Source organism: Thermobia domestica, chromosome 16 (assembly GCF_964235325.1).
Source record: "Thermobia domestica chromosome 16, izTheDome1.hap1.1, whole genome shotgun sequence".
Classification (NCBI taxonomy): domain Eukaryota; kingdom Metazoa; phylum Arthropoda; class Insecta; order Zygentoma; family Lepismatidae; genus Thermobia; species Thermobia domestica.
The window spans coordinates 136,659,504-136,677,267 of record NC_137469.1 but is presented as its reverse complement, the minus strand read 5'-3'; the positions used below and the strand labels follow the sequence as shown (position 1 = coordinate 136,677,267).

Sequence of the window (17,764 nt, the reverse complement as noted above, 5' to 3'; positions counted from 1 at the left end):
AGCTAGAAAATATAAACAGCATCTTAGGACATGATACTACCTGCATTTGCTCCTTTGCCCTAGCTCGAATTCTTGATAATACGTTGGGTCAAGTAATTCGATACTTATGTAAGAAGGAAAGACACGTTGAAGTTTGTTCAAGAAACAAGCAATTACTAAAACCTCTGCTGCCTTTCGAGCAGTACTACGAAGTATAGATCGTGTATGCAGGAAATTTCAGTTCAGTTCTTGCCTCTTTGTAATTGATTATTAATATTTTTACAAGGGGTAAAGGTACTGTTTGTTATTTACTTCTTTAATTGCATAAAACGGGGTAAATACTGTAGATTTTTTTCCCATATACTGACGGGACGGCCGGGACATGGCCCTAAAACGGGACTGTCCCGGTCAAAGGGGACATATGAACGCCCTAGTAATATGCGATGTTGGATATTTGTGATAAAAGCTATGTATCCTTGCAACCAACATTTCTTTGTTACTATGCAGGTTGCATAATATCTAGGGATGTTACGCATGTTAAACGGTACATGGGATAGCTACCGTTAAATTCTCCGATATCCTCAAGATGTTAGAGATTGATTCCATTAACGAACTCAATCGAGATAATCACTCTAGGTGTTTGAAATAGTTTTCGTTCGACTTATTGTGTAGAGTAACTGACGGACGTACTAACAGTATACAATTTTATAAAAGAGTTGGCGTCCTTTACTCTTTTCCAACATCTTTCCTTTCTTCTTGCTCGTTCGGCACCCTCTTGCTATGAGCATCCGGGGAAACGGCCCTGCACGCTCCCCCTCCGTAGCAAGGCTCCGGATATACAGTAGCTTCGATATTGAACGAAACGCTGAACTCCAAATCGACTTAATATTTGAATTTGTTTTTGTTTAAACATTTCGTTTGCTTGTTACTTTTAACCGGCCATTTACAGCTGGCCGGTGTGTGTGTAGGAGTGTAATTTGGAATCTGAGGAAAGCAGAGAAACACAATGAGGATAGGCGTGGAGCAAGCTAAGCAGTAAGCAAGTGTTGGCACTGTAGGTAGGGTTGTCAGATTTTGTAAACGAAAAACTGGGACACCAATCTTAGACTCTATATAAGGTCAATCATTGTCAATTACCTGTCTTTTACCGGTTTACTACTAACAATTTTCCAGATAATTCTATACATAACCAACACGGGATGTATAAAGAATGTGAAAAGATAATGTAAAAAGAGTTGCCTGGCATCCCTTATTCCGAGTTCCGATTTGTGTTTAACAGGTCCTAAATATTGTGCCAATTACGACACACCCTCCTATGTATGATTGAAGAGATGCTGTTTTCTTGTTGCGTCATCACCTGAGTCAGAAACACTATCCTAAAAGAAATACTAATTCACCATATACCAAGAAAAAAAAGATTTACGCTAAATTCAGAACGATAAACAAAATGTAAATCTCTTGAAAGACTTACGCAGGCTCTCCAGAAGTTTGGCAGAAAACAAAATCCAGTATCAAAATTAAACAAGACACATCTTTGTGTGTTTAACTGCCACTTCTTATGCTAGAGTAAGTTACTACGAAATTTTAACTTTAAAATTACTGAAAATTTTATCAGATAAAGTAAAAAATATAAATCCAAAATTATCGAATGCATAGCATCCTTAGAAATATTTTATCTACACATGGTTAATTACAGGGTGTTTCAAAACAACACCGACGACGTTTGGGAGATGATTCCTGACACCAAGATAAGACGAAAAGTATAGACCAACCTGGGTGCGCAAATGCTTCCTTTCGGAGTTATAGGTTGCCGAAAATGTGAAAAAATGAAGTTTAGAGGTCCATAGCTCCAAAACTATGGAACTTACCGTAGTCGGGTCAAGACTTCTCTTAGAAACTAGTATGTGCACTATCCAAAAACACATGTTAGAGAATCCTATAGTACTCATGCATCAATTTTTATAGAGACAGTTTGACTACGATCATATAACTTGAAGTACGCACCAACTAGCTCTATAAAAATTGTTGCGGAAGTACCGCAGGATTTTGAAACATGGATATTTGGATAGGGCACATACTGGTTCCTAATTAAAGTCTTGACCCGACTCCGGTAGGTTCCATAGTATTGGAGCTATGGACCCTTAAAATTCATTTTTTCATGTTTTCGGCAGCCTGTAACTCCGAAAGGAAGCATTTGTGCACCCAGGTTGGTCTATACTTTTCGTTTTATCTTGGTGTCAGGAATCACCTCTCGAATGTTATCGGTGTTGTTTTGAAACACCCTGTATATTAAAGACAACTCACAGTTCTCAGAAGTTGTGCCTAAGAAGACAGCAGACAGTACGAAATAGTTTAAATGCGGTTGACATGCAGCGCATGAGAACAGTTCTGCGCTGTCGATTACAGTGTAAAATAACTAGTAGTTAAAGCGCGTCACAGGGGAAATATAGGCCTACATTCCTTTCTATTGAAAGTGATATACAAGAATTTTTTTACGTAATATGTACCCCCACTTGAATTGGAAGCTAAACCTATAGAATGAAAGAATGGATGTGATTTAAAATTCCATGGCGTCCGTTTGGTAAAATTAATTGGTTACACAAATCTTCCGAAAACCTTTCGTTTTTAGGTGATACATACTAGTTCTTGCAAAGGAAAACCGGGACAAACAAGCGTCCCGAAAACCTGTGTCGGGACAGTTAATTCTTTCATTGAAAACTGGGACGTCTGGCAACCCATAAGTATAGATGAAGGCAGAATAATCGACTACGCTATCGATGTTGTTGTTTCCCTACCATCAACTGGTTTATCAACGTTAGATTATTTGCCAGCTCTTTCCCCCCTCCGTCTCGTTTATTGAGAAGAGCAGCAACCGGTGACGCCATATAGCAATTAGTTGGAAATGACTGTTATTAACAGTGCAGAAATCTTGAACCTTTATTTTTAATATATGACCTTGAAATTGTCTTGGTTATCATTGAAATATTACATACTATCGTGCAGTTAGTGTTCACTGCTATACTGAAACTGGCGTTCTGTTGGATGATTTTTTTTTTTTTTTTTTTTTTGTCTGCCTAAAGTTAACAAGTGTAAAGTTAGCAGTATTCTTTCATAAAGGGCGTGCCTGTGAAGGTCGTGAATGCTTTTCTCTGGTAAAAATAGTCTTTACGGTGCAGAGAACCATGAAGGGCGTCATGTAAACAATGTTCAACATACAGAAACAAATATCCAACATGTATGAGGGTTGCTATTATGTTTTGCATTGTGGGAATGTTAGTGGAACTGTGAATCTGATTATTCAAACTTTGATTTTGAGTGACGTTTAGCATCTCTTTTTAACAGAGGCTATATGAGACCATTATTAGATTTTGTATCCGAGGCTCTACTGAGAATTGAATCCGGAAGTAGTGCACAGAAAATACTTTCTGTGGAAGTACTATCGAGTTCATAAGGATAGAAAAGTGTTGAATTTGAACTTCTCTCAAGCTAGTATTAAAGGAATATGAGTTCATGTACGAGGAGGAGTCCGAAAATAAGTTTCCCCTCTCGTTATGGCAATGACTTTCTGTTCCGTATTGTGACGGGAGAGGGGAGGGGTGAAACGTGGGCCCACAATTTCACACCCGAATCTGTTTCCGGCTTTGAAGACTTTCGGCGGTAGGCGCTTTGGAAGCAATTCTCAAGTCACAGAATCTGTTCGGCGCTTCTTCCATATGCAGAGCCCTTAATTTTTCAGGGAACGGTTTTTGAAACTTATTCACTGCTACAAATGTCCGTGGTACTTATGTGGAAAAATGAAGTACGTCTGATCGTGAATGTCACATACTAATTTTGGTCTTGCGTCCCCATCTCTGTCCACAGTCGCCTGGGGAAACTTATTTTTCGGACTTCCGGCTCGTATTTACACAAACTTCTTTAATAACGGGGTGCAGTGAATGTGATGGGGAGGGAGCAAAATGGATGGATGGATGGATGGATTTGAGTGTAGTGCCCTTTCAGCAGCGAGTTATTTGAGACTAGAACCTACAGCTTAATGTCGGATCCGAACCACATGAGCATTCGGTGGGATCGAACCCTAATGTCCTGCGAGAGGTGAGATGTTTGAATGCACCCTAAACAACGTTATCCGTTTTCTCGCCCGATAGCAGATAAGAGAAATCTATTTTCTCCACGGTGTACTCCCCAATTGTTAAAATTTTAGTGAATATCTTGATACCAAGAATTGAAAAAAATGTAATATTTGGTTTAAATTCCACTGTTATGCGCTGTAGGCTAAACAAGACGCATGATGGGGAGCACTGTGGCAGATTGTTTACCTCTTGTTTGTGGGGTCCCTGGTTCGACTCCCGGCCAAATAAATTTGTGGTGAACAACATCGTGTCCGTGAGTTTTGTCGGGATATTCCCGTTTCATCCCACAATTTCATTCCATCATTCAGTTCCCTCATTGATCCGTCTCCCTTACTCTAATGGGCATAATCGTCGGACATTAAACTGAAATATTTGAAGACACATGAAAGTAAATCATTATGAAAGGATTGGTGGAATGAAAGTGTAGGAGAAAAGGGCAAACCAGAGAAAACAGATCTTTCTTCCAAATGTCCATGGACTGAAATAGACGTAGTGTAGCCTATATGATACAATGTGGGAGTAAATAGATTTTCTTGAACTATTTTTGACTGAAATCAAAACACTTTACTTCCGAATGCATTGTCTGTCGTTTTAATAGTTATTTTGCGTAACTTGATTAAGAAAACGAGTTTACTTACCTTCCAGCCAGGTTTCATGGCTGAAAACCATCTGTCTGCGCTTGTTTTGCTGTCAGACTGCCTGACGCTGCTTCTTCTGTGACAGTTGTGGGAAAGGTTATTGTCATCTGAACACTTTTATATGACACTTTCCAATCTGACGCACGCAAAGAGAAAAAGGGTCTCTTCTCTTCTTGAAAAGAAGTCACTCATTCATACCATTCATACGCACACACATGAAGTAGTAAGATTTTTGTTGCATGGTGGTAGAGCACGAGAAGGCACTTTTGTTTTCTTTATTCACACGTGCCAATCTCACTTTTGAAACCACCCTTCCATGAGCATCTTAAGTGATTCTCTTAAATGATCTCAAAATGTGGCATGAATTTAATCACGCACCTCAACTCAGAATTTATTACGTCTGTTGGGTTGCTTACTTGGGTGAAGCCTTCCTCAAAGTGTATTGTTTTTATGTTGTCAACCATCGACCACATTCGTGTAAAGATTTTTAATTTTTTTCTATATGAATTGTATAGGAAGAATGGAGTACTAAACGGTGTAAGGCAGATGTAGAGATAATTGGCATTGTGTCTAATGACGTCAGAATCCACTTACAAGGCACAGAAGGTTCGTGGTTTCTTGTGCTACTGTGTTGTGTGTTCGAAGATTTTTTTTTTTTTTTGTCCAAATAATCTAACAGTACTAAACTAATAAACATACAAAGAACGAATAGATCGTCCAAATACTCCAATAGTAAATAAATTGTACTCGAATAAGGAATAAATCATTTTGAAGTATTTGAACAGTTTTAAGTAAGTATTCGATTATCGAACAGTTTTAAGTAAGTATTAGCTATCGAATAGATATCAATAAGTATTCAATTATCATCATCATTGATATTTTGCAATTACACTGTGCGACAAATTTAAACTGTTTTTCTGTCCTTCAAATGAAATTATGTGATTTTAACTAAATGACAGGTGCTGAATTCATTGGTGGAAACCAAAATGTTCCATCACGTCACGTATTTGTTGGGCAGTAGGCCTACGTATATTTACTATCTAATGTAGGCAGGGAAGGCGTATTATACTAACATTACATTTTGTTGACACCCTTTAAAATACTTTCTTTGGTTGCTTATGCTTGTAGACATCATCTGGAATCCCTCTTACGATAGACCAGCAATATTCAGCAAGATACTTTCCCTTTTCTACTGTAACGCTTTTCAAATGTGACAGTGTTCTGATGAAACCGGTCTCCATGTTCATCACTTAGTACGCTGAAGTTTTGAGGGATGTGAGTGCAAAAAGTGTAATTTTAATGATATGTTGCATCCTATGAGTTGAAAACTCCGCATCATGTCACTAATAATAGCTGCATAATTTTCAGCTTTTACATTTCTAAGAAAACCTGGTTTAAATGACAATCAAGCTAATTTCTCAATTTCAGAAAGTTTCCTGTATGACTGTTTTAATCTGTGGACCAACAAATACTCATACTTACGTTCGGAGATTTCTCCTTGAGATTCGTGAAAGCATTACGCTAGTGCTGCCTATCTAGTGCTTTAACAAAAATAATCATCAATCCAAGCTTGATATGTAATGGTGGCAAAAATACATCTTGAGGGTTCACAATTGGTGTACGAGATATGTTCCTGGTGCCAGGAATGAAATCTTGTCTTTGAGGCCGGTATTTAAGAACGTAGTGGTTTACTTTATTACGGCTGTCCCACTCACATAAAAAACAACAATACTTGGGTATCCTTTTGCATTCCTGTGAGAATACCAGTAACTTTCAAGTCCCCCCACACATGCCATTTGATTTTTTTATGTTCAATGAAGTCCAATATTGCACTCATAACTTCATATGTCCTTTGTATGAGCCGCGTATGCTACAGAAGCAGATAGATTAACATTTCCAATATAGAGAAGCACTGCCTTCAGAGTTAGTTTCGAGCTGTCAATAAATGTCACTCGGTGGGACTATGTTCATGTCCCAAAGACTGAAATAAACCATCTACGTCTTTGCAATAACCAATGCCTCCGTTTTCAACAAACTAGTCCTCAAGATGACTTTGTCGTTTCATAAACAAACTGATTTTTAATTTCTTGAGCTAGGAAATTCCAATCTTGATGGCTAGAGCCCAACACTTTCATTTTTTTTTTTTTTTTTTTAAGTAAGATTTAAGTCTTGTATAAGATGGTTAAGCTCCTCTTGTGTGATCAAGTAAGTGAAGTTGATTGGGATGCAGATGGGTGAAAGTCTACACTTTCCCCGTTGCTTGGAACGTCTGAGGTATCATCTTCTGAATCAATAGTGTAATGTTCTGGAGCTTTAAGTACTGGAAGATCTTCACTGTGAGGAACTGGTCGAATAGCTGATTTTAAATTAGGTACTGAATCTGATGTTTAGAGGAAAAGTCCTTTACATCTGTCAAGCAAAAGTAACAGTCAGTACATGATCTATTTGTTCGCGCCAAATCATAGGAAGAGTAAATTTCATAACTAAATTTTCCTTGTAGCCAATTTCTCACATTCCTGGAACACGTAGTACAGCATATGTGCGGGGTTCAAGACTTACTCTAGTCTTCAGCCCTACAGCTAAAGTACAGTTCATAAGCCTTTTTAACTAAAGGGGTACATTTATTCAACATTTTCTTGAAACCCAGATGCAGAGCACACACTACCACAAAAATACACAACGCGGCAAGTCCGACCTCTCTTAACGAAACACCACTCAGCAAATAACAATACAATCGAACCAAAAATTACTCAAATGCTAGAACATATGGCAACAGTTTTAGGCAACACAAATCTGAACTCATTTATTACTAGATATAATTGGGCTACTACCTGAAATAAAGATAAAGAGTGAGGAGAAACATGAGAAAGTAGCGCTTCTTTATTATAATACAGAAAAAGACTCGTATGGGTAGGAGAAAATTGGGGGATGAGGAGAACCCCTCTTTAAACAGCGTAATTATTCCTTCTGTAAAGAAGGAAAAATTGTCGCTTGGATGATTTTTAAATGAGAGTATATTTTAAGGTATACTACATATGCAACAGTTTTTATCTTAAGCACATTTTTGCCCTCCCTGCTGGTCTACTGGGTAACACGCGCGCCTTCGGTGCATGGGATCCCGGGTTCGATTCCCGGTAGGAGAACATTGAACGACACGATGGTTAGAATTCCACCTTAAACTGTAGGATCACGTCTCATACAGCCTCGCTGCTGAAAAAGTACGCCAAATTTCAATTACCAAACCAATTATTAATTATATTTCATCATCACCCGTAAAAATACGGTATTTCACAGTACAAAATTTTAAACTTTTCAGTTTTTCACAAAATTGGTATGTGATACTTAAAAAATAATTACAGCTTCGATTTTCTCATGCAAAAATACACAAGAAAAACATATTTCCATGTAAAGGACAGATTTCGTGTTGCACAGTGTTATTGGCAGGTCACTTGCTGCTGAGAAGTTTACGTGCACCACGGTCTTCAGAAAACCTCTTCGTCTTTACGCAGGAACTTTGTTTTAATTGCGTTTAACTGGGCCCTCTTCCGCCTCTCTCTTTTCCCTGCCACCATGTGGGCCGCGGTGACTCAGTGGTAGAGCGTTCACCTCTGGTGCATGGGGTCCCTGGTTCGATCCCAGCTCGCTCCAAGTTAACTTTATGGTGGACAAACACCGTGTGCGTGGGTTTCCTGGGGTTCTCCCGTTTTTCCCCACTTTCTTCATTTATTTTTCATCACTGTCTCCTTTAGCCTAGCCGGCATTACTGTGGGACGTAAAACTAAGATTTAATTTCCTTTTTTCCTGCCACCATGTCTTCTAACACATCGTTCATGACCCAGTTCTTTCTCAACCAATGTCTCAATTTTTCTTCCTCTTTTTAATTACAAATAAAGTTCTTTTCCTCCTCCTATTTCTAACACATTCTGATTCGTTTTACGTTCCGAATCTTAACAAGCTTTCTGAATATGAGCAGTTTAAAACAAACACTCGATTAACAGTTTCAAGTATTTGAATAACGGATATATTGTTTCAAGTAATTGTTTGAATAAAGAATAAATTATTTTAAATAATTATTTGAATAACGAAAGTAATTATTTGAATAACGAATAAATTGTTTTAAGTAATTATTTGAATAACGAATTAATTATTTTAAGTAATTGTTTGAGTAACAAATAAATTATTTTAAGTAATTATTCGAATAACAAATAAATTGTTTTAACTAATTACTTGAATAACAACTTAATTGTTTTAACTAATTAGTCGAATAAAACACACGTTATTGTTAGTAATTACTTAATGATTAAAGTGTTCGTTTGATGGACACTATATTACCCAGAAGAGTTTCAAGGTTAAGTACAACCTATCATAAAATCTGTTCACAAAATTCTTATATCTGGCACTATTTCCGTTGTTGAAATAGTGGGATACATTAGAATACGCGTAGAAAGACAGCTTTATTTTTTAACCAAATAAAATTTTAAGGCGCTTTCAGGCCTAACGAATAGTCAGCTAATAATAATTCATTATTATAGTACCCAATGAGTTAATAAATTAAGACTGTACCTAGTAACAGTTTTACTCCCCGTTGTATATTTGCAAAACATAAGTTTATCTTTCTCTGAAAAAGAAAAACTACGAACGAACAATGCTATATTGTGGATAACTAACTAAACTAACCAAAAACTTAAAATCCATGTTAAAATTGTGTTTACAGTGCAGGAACACTTAATTCAACGGCGATTAAATATATTTATATGTAATAGAGGAAGGGAATCTATGATCTGTGTGAAATAATGTTGTAGATTTTAAATTATTGTTAAAGCTTTGCTTGTGTGTAGAATGTGAGGAAACTTATTTTCTTATTACAGGTTTCTCATAAGGCAACCATGGGTCAGGTGTTGGATGCGCAAGCCCGAGCAGATAAGTCATTGTCTCTGTTCACAATGGACCGATATAATGCCATCGTTAAATACAAGACTGCATATCACACATTCCAGATGCCTGTCTCCTTAGCTTTGTATATGGTAAGTGTTATTCATGTAAATTTTTCCTTTATATATATATAAATAAACCTGCCCATATACTATAGAATTATATTACTCTCTTCTTAAGTGGGAGACCCGGGTTCGATTCCCAGCGGGATCTCATGTAGTTCGGATTCCACGTTCAACTGTAAATCCACGTCTCATATAACCTTGCTGCTGCAAAGAGACGCTAAACTAAAAATATGACAAGATCTGTTTAATTTCCGAATATTTCTATATTAGCCTTTCCCGCGAGTACTTTTTTTCAGCTTCTTTTTCATCTATTGCATTTTTTTTGTTTTTTTTTTGTTTTACAGTACCTGCATTTTAGAGGTGTATGCTAACCATTTATGATAGCTTGTTTCGAATATAATAGTTCCTAATTGAATAATATCTGTATGAAACTTTTGACGAACTCTCTGTATGATACTTTTGATTCCTTTTTTCTATTTCCTGTTGCTGGTTGGAGCTCATAGTTCGGATCCCGCGTTAAGCTGTAAGTCCACGTTTCATATAGCCTTACTGCCAAACTTAAATCCAACTAACAACAAAATTTTGTTTGGGGATGAACAGAATTCGGTTTTCTTCTTAATGGCTATCATTGACTGTTCCTAGATTTACTTTTATTTTTCATTATAACTAAACGTCTAAACATCTTATAGAACTCAGGAAAAGTGACTTGAAAAATTTGTGGAGCCGACAATTATTTCATTCCATTTATTTCTTTTATTCAAGTTTCCCAATATTTTTTATTCTAGATTCGTTTTTCATGTTCCCAAATCGCAGATAGGTCGCCCTTGCACGTTCTATGGTATTAATATTTCTTACATGTACACTCATTTTCATTATTCCTTCTAAATAGGTGTTGAATAAAATTGTGATGTTCTAATTACATTTTCCCCCTGTTCTAAACGTATCTCGACTTTTCTTTATGAAGTTCTTAGAGAAATATTTGCTCTTCCAGTTACGTATCAAAATTGGACATTTTTTTTTCTGATCACAATTTTTATAAATAAAAAATAGGTCTATCATATATCCTTGCTTTTTTGTGTATAGATTGGTTTTGTGCTCCATCTAAATCCAAACTATACCGGGTTCTTTATTAATCCTGATATAATCTCTTTAATATTCGACGAATTATAGTATCTTCTTTCTCCGTCATTAGTCTTTTGTGATCCCTCTTTCGTTTTATATATTACATTTATAAGTTAAGATGTTATTTTAGGTACGGTCCGGTCCCTGTTATTTTAGGTACGGTCCGGTCCCTATACAATCAACCTCCAGGGCCAAGAATGTGATATAACTAGGTACAATTTTCGGGTGCCGAAAAGAGACCTAAATAGGTATCGACTCTGGAATTGATTGGTTAATTGATCGAGCAATGTTTCTCTTGTCAGTACCGAGGTTATATGCTACGGGACTTAATGTGTGCGAACGAACACGAAACTATGCGCACAGAAGGCTAAGATGTGTCTCGACTTTCATGAAAACGGTTCTTTAATATCGACTTTGGGAAAATCAATTTCTAAGCGAGAGAAGGGGGAATAACAATGTTTACCGAATGATTTTGCAGGAATGGGCCGAGTCATAGTTTTCATCTGCGAGAAAGCTTTGAGTAAGTCTCGATATTGGTAAAAGTCATTTAAGATCGATTTGTGAGGGCTTTAGAAATAGTGATGTAAACCGGCTCGGCTCGGTTCAACTAACCATCGGCTCGAGCCTGCTCGGTTGCGATGAGCCATCGGCCCAGTTCGGTTCGGCTTAGGTGAGCCGCCGGCTCGGTTGCGATGAGCCATCGGCTCAGTTCGGCTCGGCTCAGGTGAGTCATCGGCTCGAGCCGGCTCGGTTGCGATGAGCCATCGGTTCGGTTCGGCTCAGCTCAGGTGAGCCATCGGCCCGGCCCGGTTCGGTTCGGCTCAGGTGAGTCATCGGCTCGGTTCGGCTCGGCTCAGGTGAGCCATCGGCTCGACTCGGCCCAACTGAGCTGAGGGCTCGAACCGGCTCAGTTGGATGAGCTGTTGACTCGGCTCAGGGTGATTGATTGAGCCGTGGGCCGAGCCTCTCGAACTGTTGACAACATTAAAGTTACGAACTACGTGCTACGAAATGTTAAAACAAAAGCCCAATTTTCGAAGTTGGATTACTGAAGACAAATAAAATGTTTTATATTTGAGTTTGTAGTAACTGATTTGTTAATCTCTTAAATCAGTGGGCACCAGTTGGATCTCTGTTATAAGTATCATTCAAGGAACTAATTAAATAATAGTAGAAATATGCAAAAGTTCGAGTACGCTTACAACTATTATTGTTAAGGTCATGTAATAGCATCTATGTAGTTTTTTTAAAGGCATCCTTTGCGTTTATCTAGACTTATTTTGTTTTATTCCTTCCATCTATTTATCAATAAGTGAAAAAATATTTCTAAGCAAACCTGTATTTTTTCTTTGTTGTTAATCAGGACGATGTTGTGCCCAACCGGCTCTGCTCGGTTCACCTGAGTCATCGGTTCGAGCCGGCTCAGTTACGATGAGTCATCGGTTCGAGCCGGCTCAGTTACGATGAGTCATCGGTTCGAGCCGGCTCAGTTACGATGAGTCATCGGTTCGAGCCGACTGAGTTACGATGAGCCATCGGCTCGAGCCAGCTCGGTTGCTATGAGCCACCCGCTCCGCTCGGCTCGGCACAGGTGAGCCATCAGCTCGGTTCTGCTTAGCTCAGGTGAGCCATTGGCTCGAGCCGACTCGGTTGGGGTGAGCCATCGGCTCGGCTTGGTTCGGCCCAAATGAGCCGAGGGCTCGAGCCGTTTGGTGAGCTGTTGGCTCGGCTCGGTGGTGACTGAGCCGTGAGCCGAGCCTCTCGAGCCGTTGACAACACTATTTAGAAACCTCATATCTTCGAATTTGCGTTAGAGAGTACTTTGAACTCAGAAGTTTGCAGTATACCATTCAAATATCTTGTGGTTTTCGTCCCTTATTTGCTTTTTTCTTTTCTTTCTTTTTCTTTCTTTCTTTTTTTCTTTCTTTTTTTTTTTTTTTTTTTGTAAAAAGAAAAAATTCAATATCGTAACGACAGCATTCATCGTAGTTCTTATCCGATCTTCATTAAACTTAGTAGTGCGACAGACCTTGTCTTCGTTAATATGCATGGATATTCTATTTGGGCTTTGGATTTAGTCAAATTTCGCAATAAATTTTGACTGTTATTCAGTTCAGGTGTACAGGTTATATAGCCAGAATGGGAGAAAGTAGGAGCGATTTTGAAGTTTTACTGGAAATCCAATCGGGAAACGACCATTAGCAAGACCTAGGCACAGCTGGGAGGGCAATATTATGATAAATCTACCAGAAATAGGAATACAAAGTAGAAAATGGTACAATTTGGATAAGGACAGAAGTCAATGGGGAGATTTTATGGACGGGACATTGAACCTCAGAGTTCCATAGACCATAGTATATTCAGAATAATATACTTGGGACAAATATGTTAAACATTAAATTGATGCATAAAAAAGGAAATAATGAGACGATTAATTAAATATGGTGTAAATGCAGTGGCTACTTATGATAAAGATTTGCCAAAATCTCTGAAGAACTAATCTTTTTCCCCGCAATCCTAATTTGATTTGATTTACTAATATCGTTTTCTGTGTGAAAGATGGACATTTGGATGTTTATGTTTAATATATTCAAATAAGATTTGAAGTAAGTAATACTTAATGCACGATTAGCCCTTCCCGCTGGTCTAGTGCCTAGCGCATGTTTCCAGGTTCGATTCCCGGTGGAGAGCACAAATTTTTACAATCATTAATTATCCATCTCTAGCATAAAAGGCATAACTGTAGGTCGTTAAACCAAAACAAACATCATTTAATGCCCAATTCGACATATATATATATATATATATATATATATATATATATATATATATATATATATATATATATATATAATTTTCTTAATCTTTATTATTTTCGTGACGTTAAAACTACTTGGATAAAGGAGAAAAAAGAAAGCATTTAGAAAGAAGAGATAAAAATAACGAGATAAGTACGAGATTATTCAGTTCGTGAACGAGTTTTACTTCGGGTACTTCAGAGGTTGTTAAGCAGCTTAATACTTTTCTTATACATCTGTCTTCTTTTATATATCTTTGTGACTGGTTAAATGTCATTTAGAGAATGCATAGTTTTTGTGACTTATATTTTGAAAGTAAATACTTCGTAGCGTGAGAATCATGTAGAGAAAAAATAAGTGTTGCAATTTGGTGTACATCCAAAGAACACGCTCAATGCTTAAACCAACGTAGCATTGAATCCTCATATTAAGATAATGATAATAAAATTAGAAATCTTGTTTAATGTGGTCTCAATGAATTTTTTCTATTAGGAAACAGCAAGTATATCTTTCTACAGTTATGTCCACGAAGTTTCATACATTCATTGTGCAAATGGCCATATAATAATAAATATATTGCAGTCTGTATTGTAAAAATATTTTCGTCATAAACATAAGTAGTTTCTCAAACGAAGAGTAATTCGCTAAACATTATGTATTTATTAAATAATTAATAATATAATCTATATATTAAAATGCTAGGTTTATGTATTTGTCTCGAAACAAAAGGTTATATGTTTGTTTCAAATCTTTTCGACAATGAAATCTCGAAAACCACAAGTGCTAGAAACGTGCCGTTTTCGCTAGTCGATTCAAAATTTTATTTGAATTGTCCAGTTCTAATTGAATATTAAAAAAAAAAAAAAACGTGGCCGTCATTTCTTTATTGCATTTTTTTAGGGGTGTACTGGAAGTGTTGAAATTTTAAAAAAGTAAAGCATCATATCCTGTGAGTTATGCATTCCAACACAGCACAGATGCATACAGGAGTTGTATCTCTCTCAGGCGTTTGTTTCATGGCCAAATAATAATGAAAAACGAAGGATAACCATTTCTCCAGTCTAAGATAAATCTTTATTGTTTGAAGTGTTTTGCCCAATGAACACTATATATCACTGACATTATAATTAATTGTGTATGTAATGTATTTACTTATTACATACTGCATGCAAGAAGAAAGAAAACACTGATCATACATGAATTAGAAACTCCAATCGGAAGTAGGCTTAATCTTGGAAACGGTGCGAGATATTGAAAAAAAAAAAAAAATGAAAAGAATCCCCCCTTTATGGTACACCTTGCTGATTTTTATCAAGAGGTCTTTCACTTGTGTCTGGAAAGGGACATGTGCAAATGTGAGGAATGACAAGGAGATTCTTGCTCATATGTGAATGATGTGGTGTGTAGAGAGCGCAGATTCAGCTAGTATAATAATTTCCCTTTTTTGACACAACACTAGTTCCACTATTTAGCACAGTGTTCATAGATAGTACACAACTTTTGCACTAATAGAAAATTGTAGTCCTCCTCCAAGGTATCGTGTTTTTGTCTGTGCTTGGATCAATATTCAGAAGTCAAATGGACTAGATATCTGGACCATGTAGTTTGAGATGTAACTGTAATACAATTTACTTACGGAGATACAGTTACTGCTGTGTATGCGTATGTTAACAACAGGAAGCTGTATATACTAGCAGACACGAATAAAGATACTTTTTTCGTGGAATCTGAAAAGTCCTCAGAACTCTCCCTCCTGTTCTTGGCGACATTTGTTAGAGATTTATGACCCCTGTTACCTAAAAATCAACATTGCCATATCTCTCTCTGTTGTACCCTTCTTTTATCGTTCATTCATTGCTTTAAAAAAAAAATGCTGAATTTCGTTTCTTTCGATAGGGCCTATACAAGTGTTATGTTAGTACGGCAACATTGAAGAGAATGACAGCGCGCATGCTGCCGAAGATCAGCCGAGGGTTGTGTGAGGGAAAACTAGTAGTGATTGAGGCAAGAGATCTCTAAGTTTGTCTGCAACAGTATGTGAGCAGTCGTAATGCCATAATATCAGTTACTTGCTTTCCAAGCCGCGCATACAATTAGACCTAGTTTTAAAACTAATTTTCACGTCATTAACATTATGTAAGATTAAATCAAATTTTTCGCAAACATGCTTCTAAATAAGGGAGAATGTACTTAAATTGTTGTGCTTTGACACACTTTGTTGGCGTATGCATTGTTAGTCTACTAGGCGATATTGGCAACGAGTTATAATTCTGCCTTAATAGTTTTGAATTACATTCTTTACAAATTATATAGAAACTGCTTCTGTTTCCTTTTTCCTATTATTGGCTCGTGTGAGAGAAGAGTGATGTAATAATAACTAATATATCTTTTTAATATACTTACTCGTCATAATCTGTTTTCTTTATTATAGGCTGGTAGAAACGATATGGAAGTCCATAGGCAAGCAAAGACTATCCTCTTAGAGATGGGACAGTTCTTCCAAGTACAGGTAACAACCAGCACAATTAATAGCTTTTTTCTCATAAAATAAAGCACTGAACGTTCAGTTATTCAATGATGCCTAGTATGACATAAGGGCCTATCCAGTTTGCCATAAGGACCAGTGTGTGTCACGTGTCATGTAATCAGATCTAAAGCCAAGTTCCTTGCTAAATTGAATCTGGAGATTCCAAATCCACAGGTATTTCAAGCACGTAACCTCCGTGTGGTGCGCCCTGGGTAATTGGAAGATTAACTTTGTCATTAATATTGATTTTACTCAAACAACTTGACTCTTGACAACGTTCTATCCATATTTACGATACCTGCTATATATAGTTTCTAAGTTCTTCATCATGACTTTGCAATAAGTTTTCAATTAGCCATCTCCTTATTATAGTTTTTGATATGTGGACAAATTCGTTATTGTTCATTGATTTTCCATTGACTTGAATGTTGAAGTTTCGTGCTTTTTGATTATGTTTCATCCATTTTAGGACAATTTCTTTTTTGAATGTAGAATCTAGATAGTCTGTTCTATATTTCAGCTGAGTTTGTCATCTCCCTCTTTTCGTTTTTGAGATAAGTGGAGGAATTATTTGTCTTTCACTGATTTTCCATTGACGAATGTTAATGTTTCGTTCGCTTTTTGGCGATGTTTCATCCATTTTAGGACAATTTGCTTTTGGAATATAGAATCTACATAGTTCCTTCTACATTTGAGCTGAATATCAGTTATCTCTCCCAAAGTCTGTTCACGTTATTGCAACCGGATAGACCATTTCAACTTGAATATATTACAGCATGAACTTATTTTAGAAAAAAAAAATAATTATTACACAGTAAAATAGTACTACAAAATGTGTACCAAAACATTGTTTATTGTGTAGTTGGAAACATAAAGAAGTGTTGTATAATTAATATGTAATAAAATATCGTATTTGGTATGTTAATTAACATAATTAATATGTTACAATAAAACTTGTGGTGTCTTGTAGTAAACAAAAGTGCTAAAATTCTGTCATTAGCTTATTAATTACTGACATTGATTAAATGCTAAGAATAATGCAATCTATCCCTTTTCATACACCTAGTGGACTACTGTATTAAAAGTTTTAAAATATTAGTATTAACGTGTATATGGTCTCGAAACATCATTTATACCTATAAATAAAATGTCTTAACTAAATTCGAACCTGTACACCAATACAAAACTATTGTATAATCATCAGTCATATTCATATACAAAATTTTTGCTTAATAGGAACTCAAAATTCGTTATACCATTTAAGAATAAAAGTGTGTAATAAACTACCTCATTCTGTCAAACAAATATCAGATTTGCAGTTGAAAAGATATCACGTAATAACCTATTCTATAGCATAATATAGTTTGAATCAGATCTTTCTGCACAAGATCATGATTAAAATTCACTTTGTGTTTCGATCAAATATGGATATTACAAGCGTCAATTAATGTTTAAAAACTGCGTTACTGTTTTAGTATTACTGTATAGTATCTATAAAGTATTTGAGTGTATCTTTATTTTGATGTATAGTATCTTTATTTGAATGTATAGCATCTATAAAGTTTTAAACATT

At 36.5% G+C, this 17,764-nt stretch overlaps 1 protein-coding gene across 2 annotated transcripts in view; it reads left to right on the top strand.

Moving 5' to 3' along the window:
• Positions 1 to 17,764, top strand: part of LOC145673449 (farnesyl pyrophosphate synthase-like) — a 127,105-nt gene that overhangs the window by 96,552 nt on the left and 12,789 nt on the right. For both annotated transcript variants that reach the window (XM_081743159.1, XM_081743160.1), the window contains exons 5-6: positions 9,616 to 9,771; positions 16,096 to 16,173. In XM_081743159.1, coding sequence (XP_081599285.1) covers positions 9,616 to 9,771; positions 16,096 to 16,173 — 234 coding nt within the window. The remainder of the gene's footprint in view (positions 1 to 9,615; positions 9,772 to 16,095; positions 16,174 to 17,764) is intronic.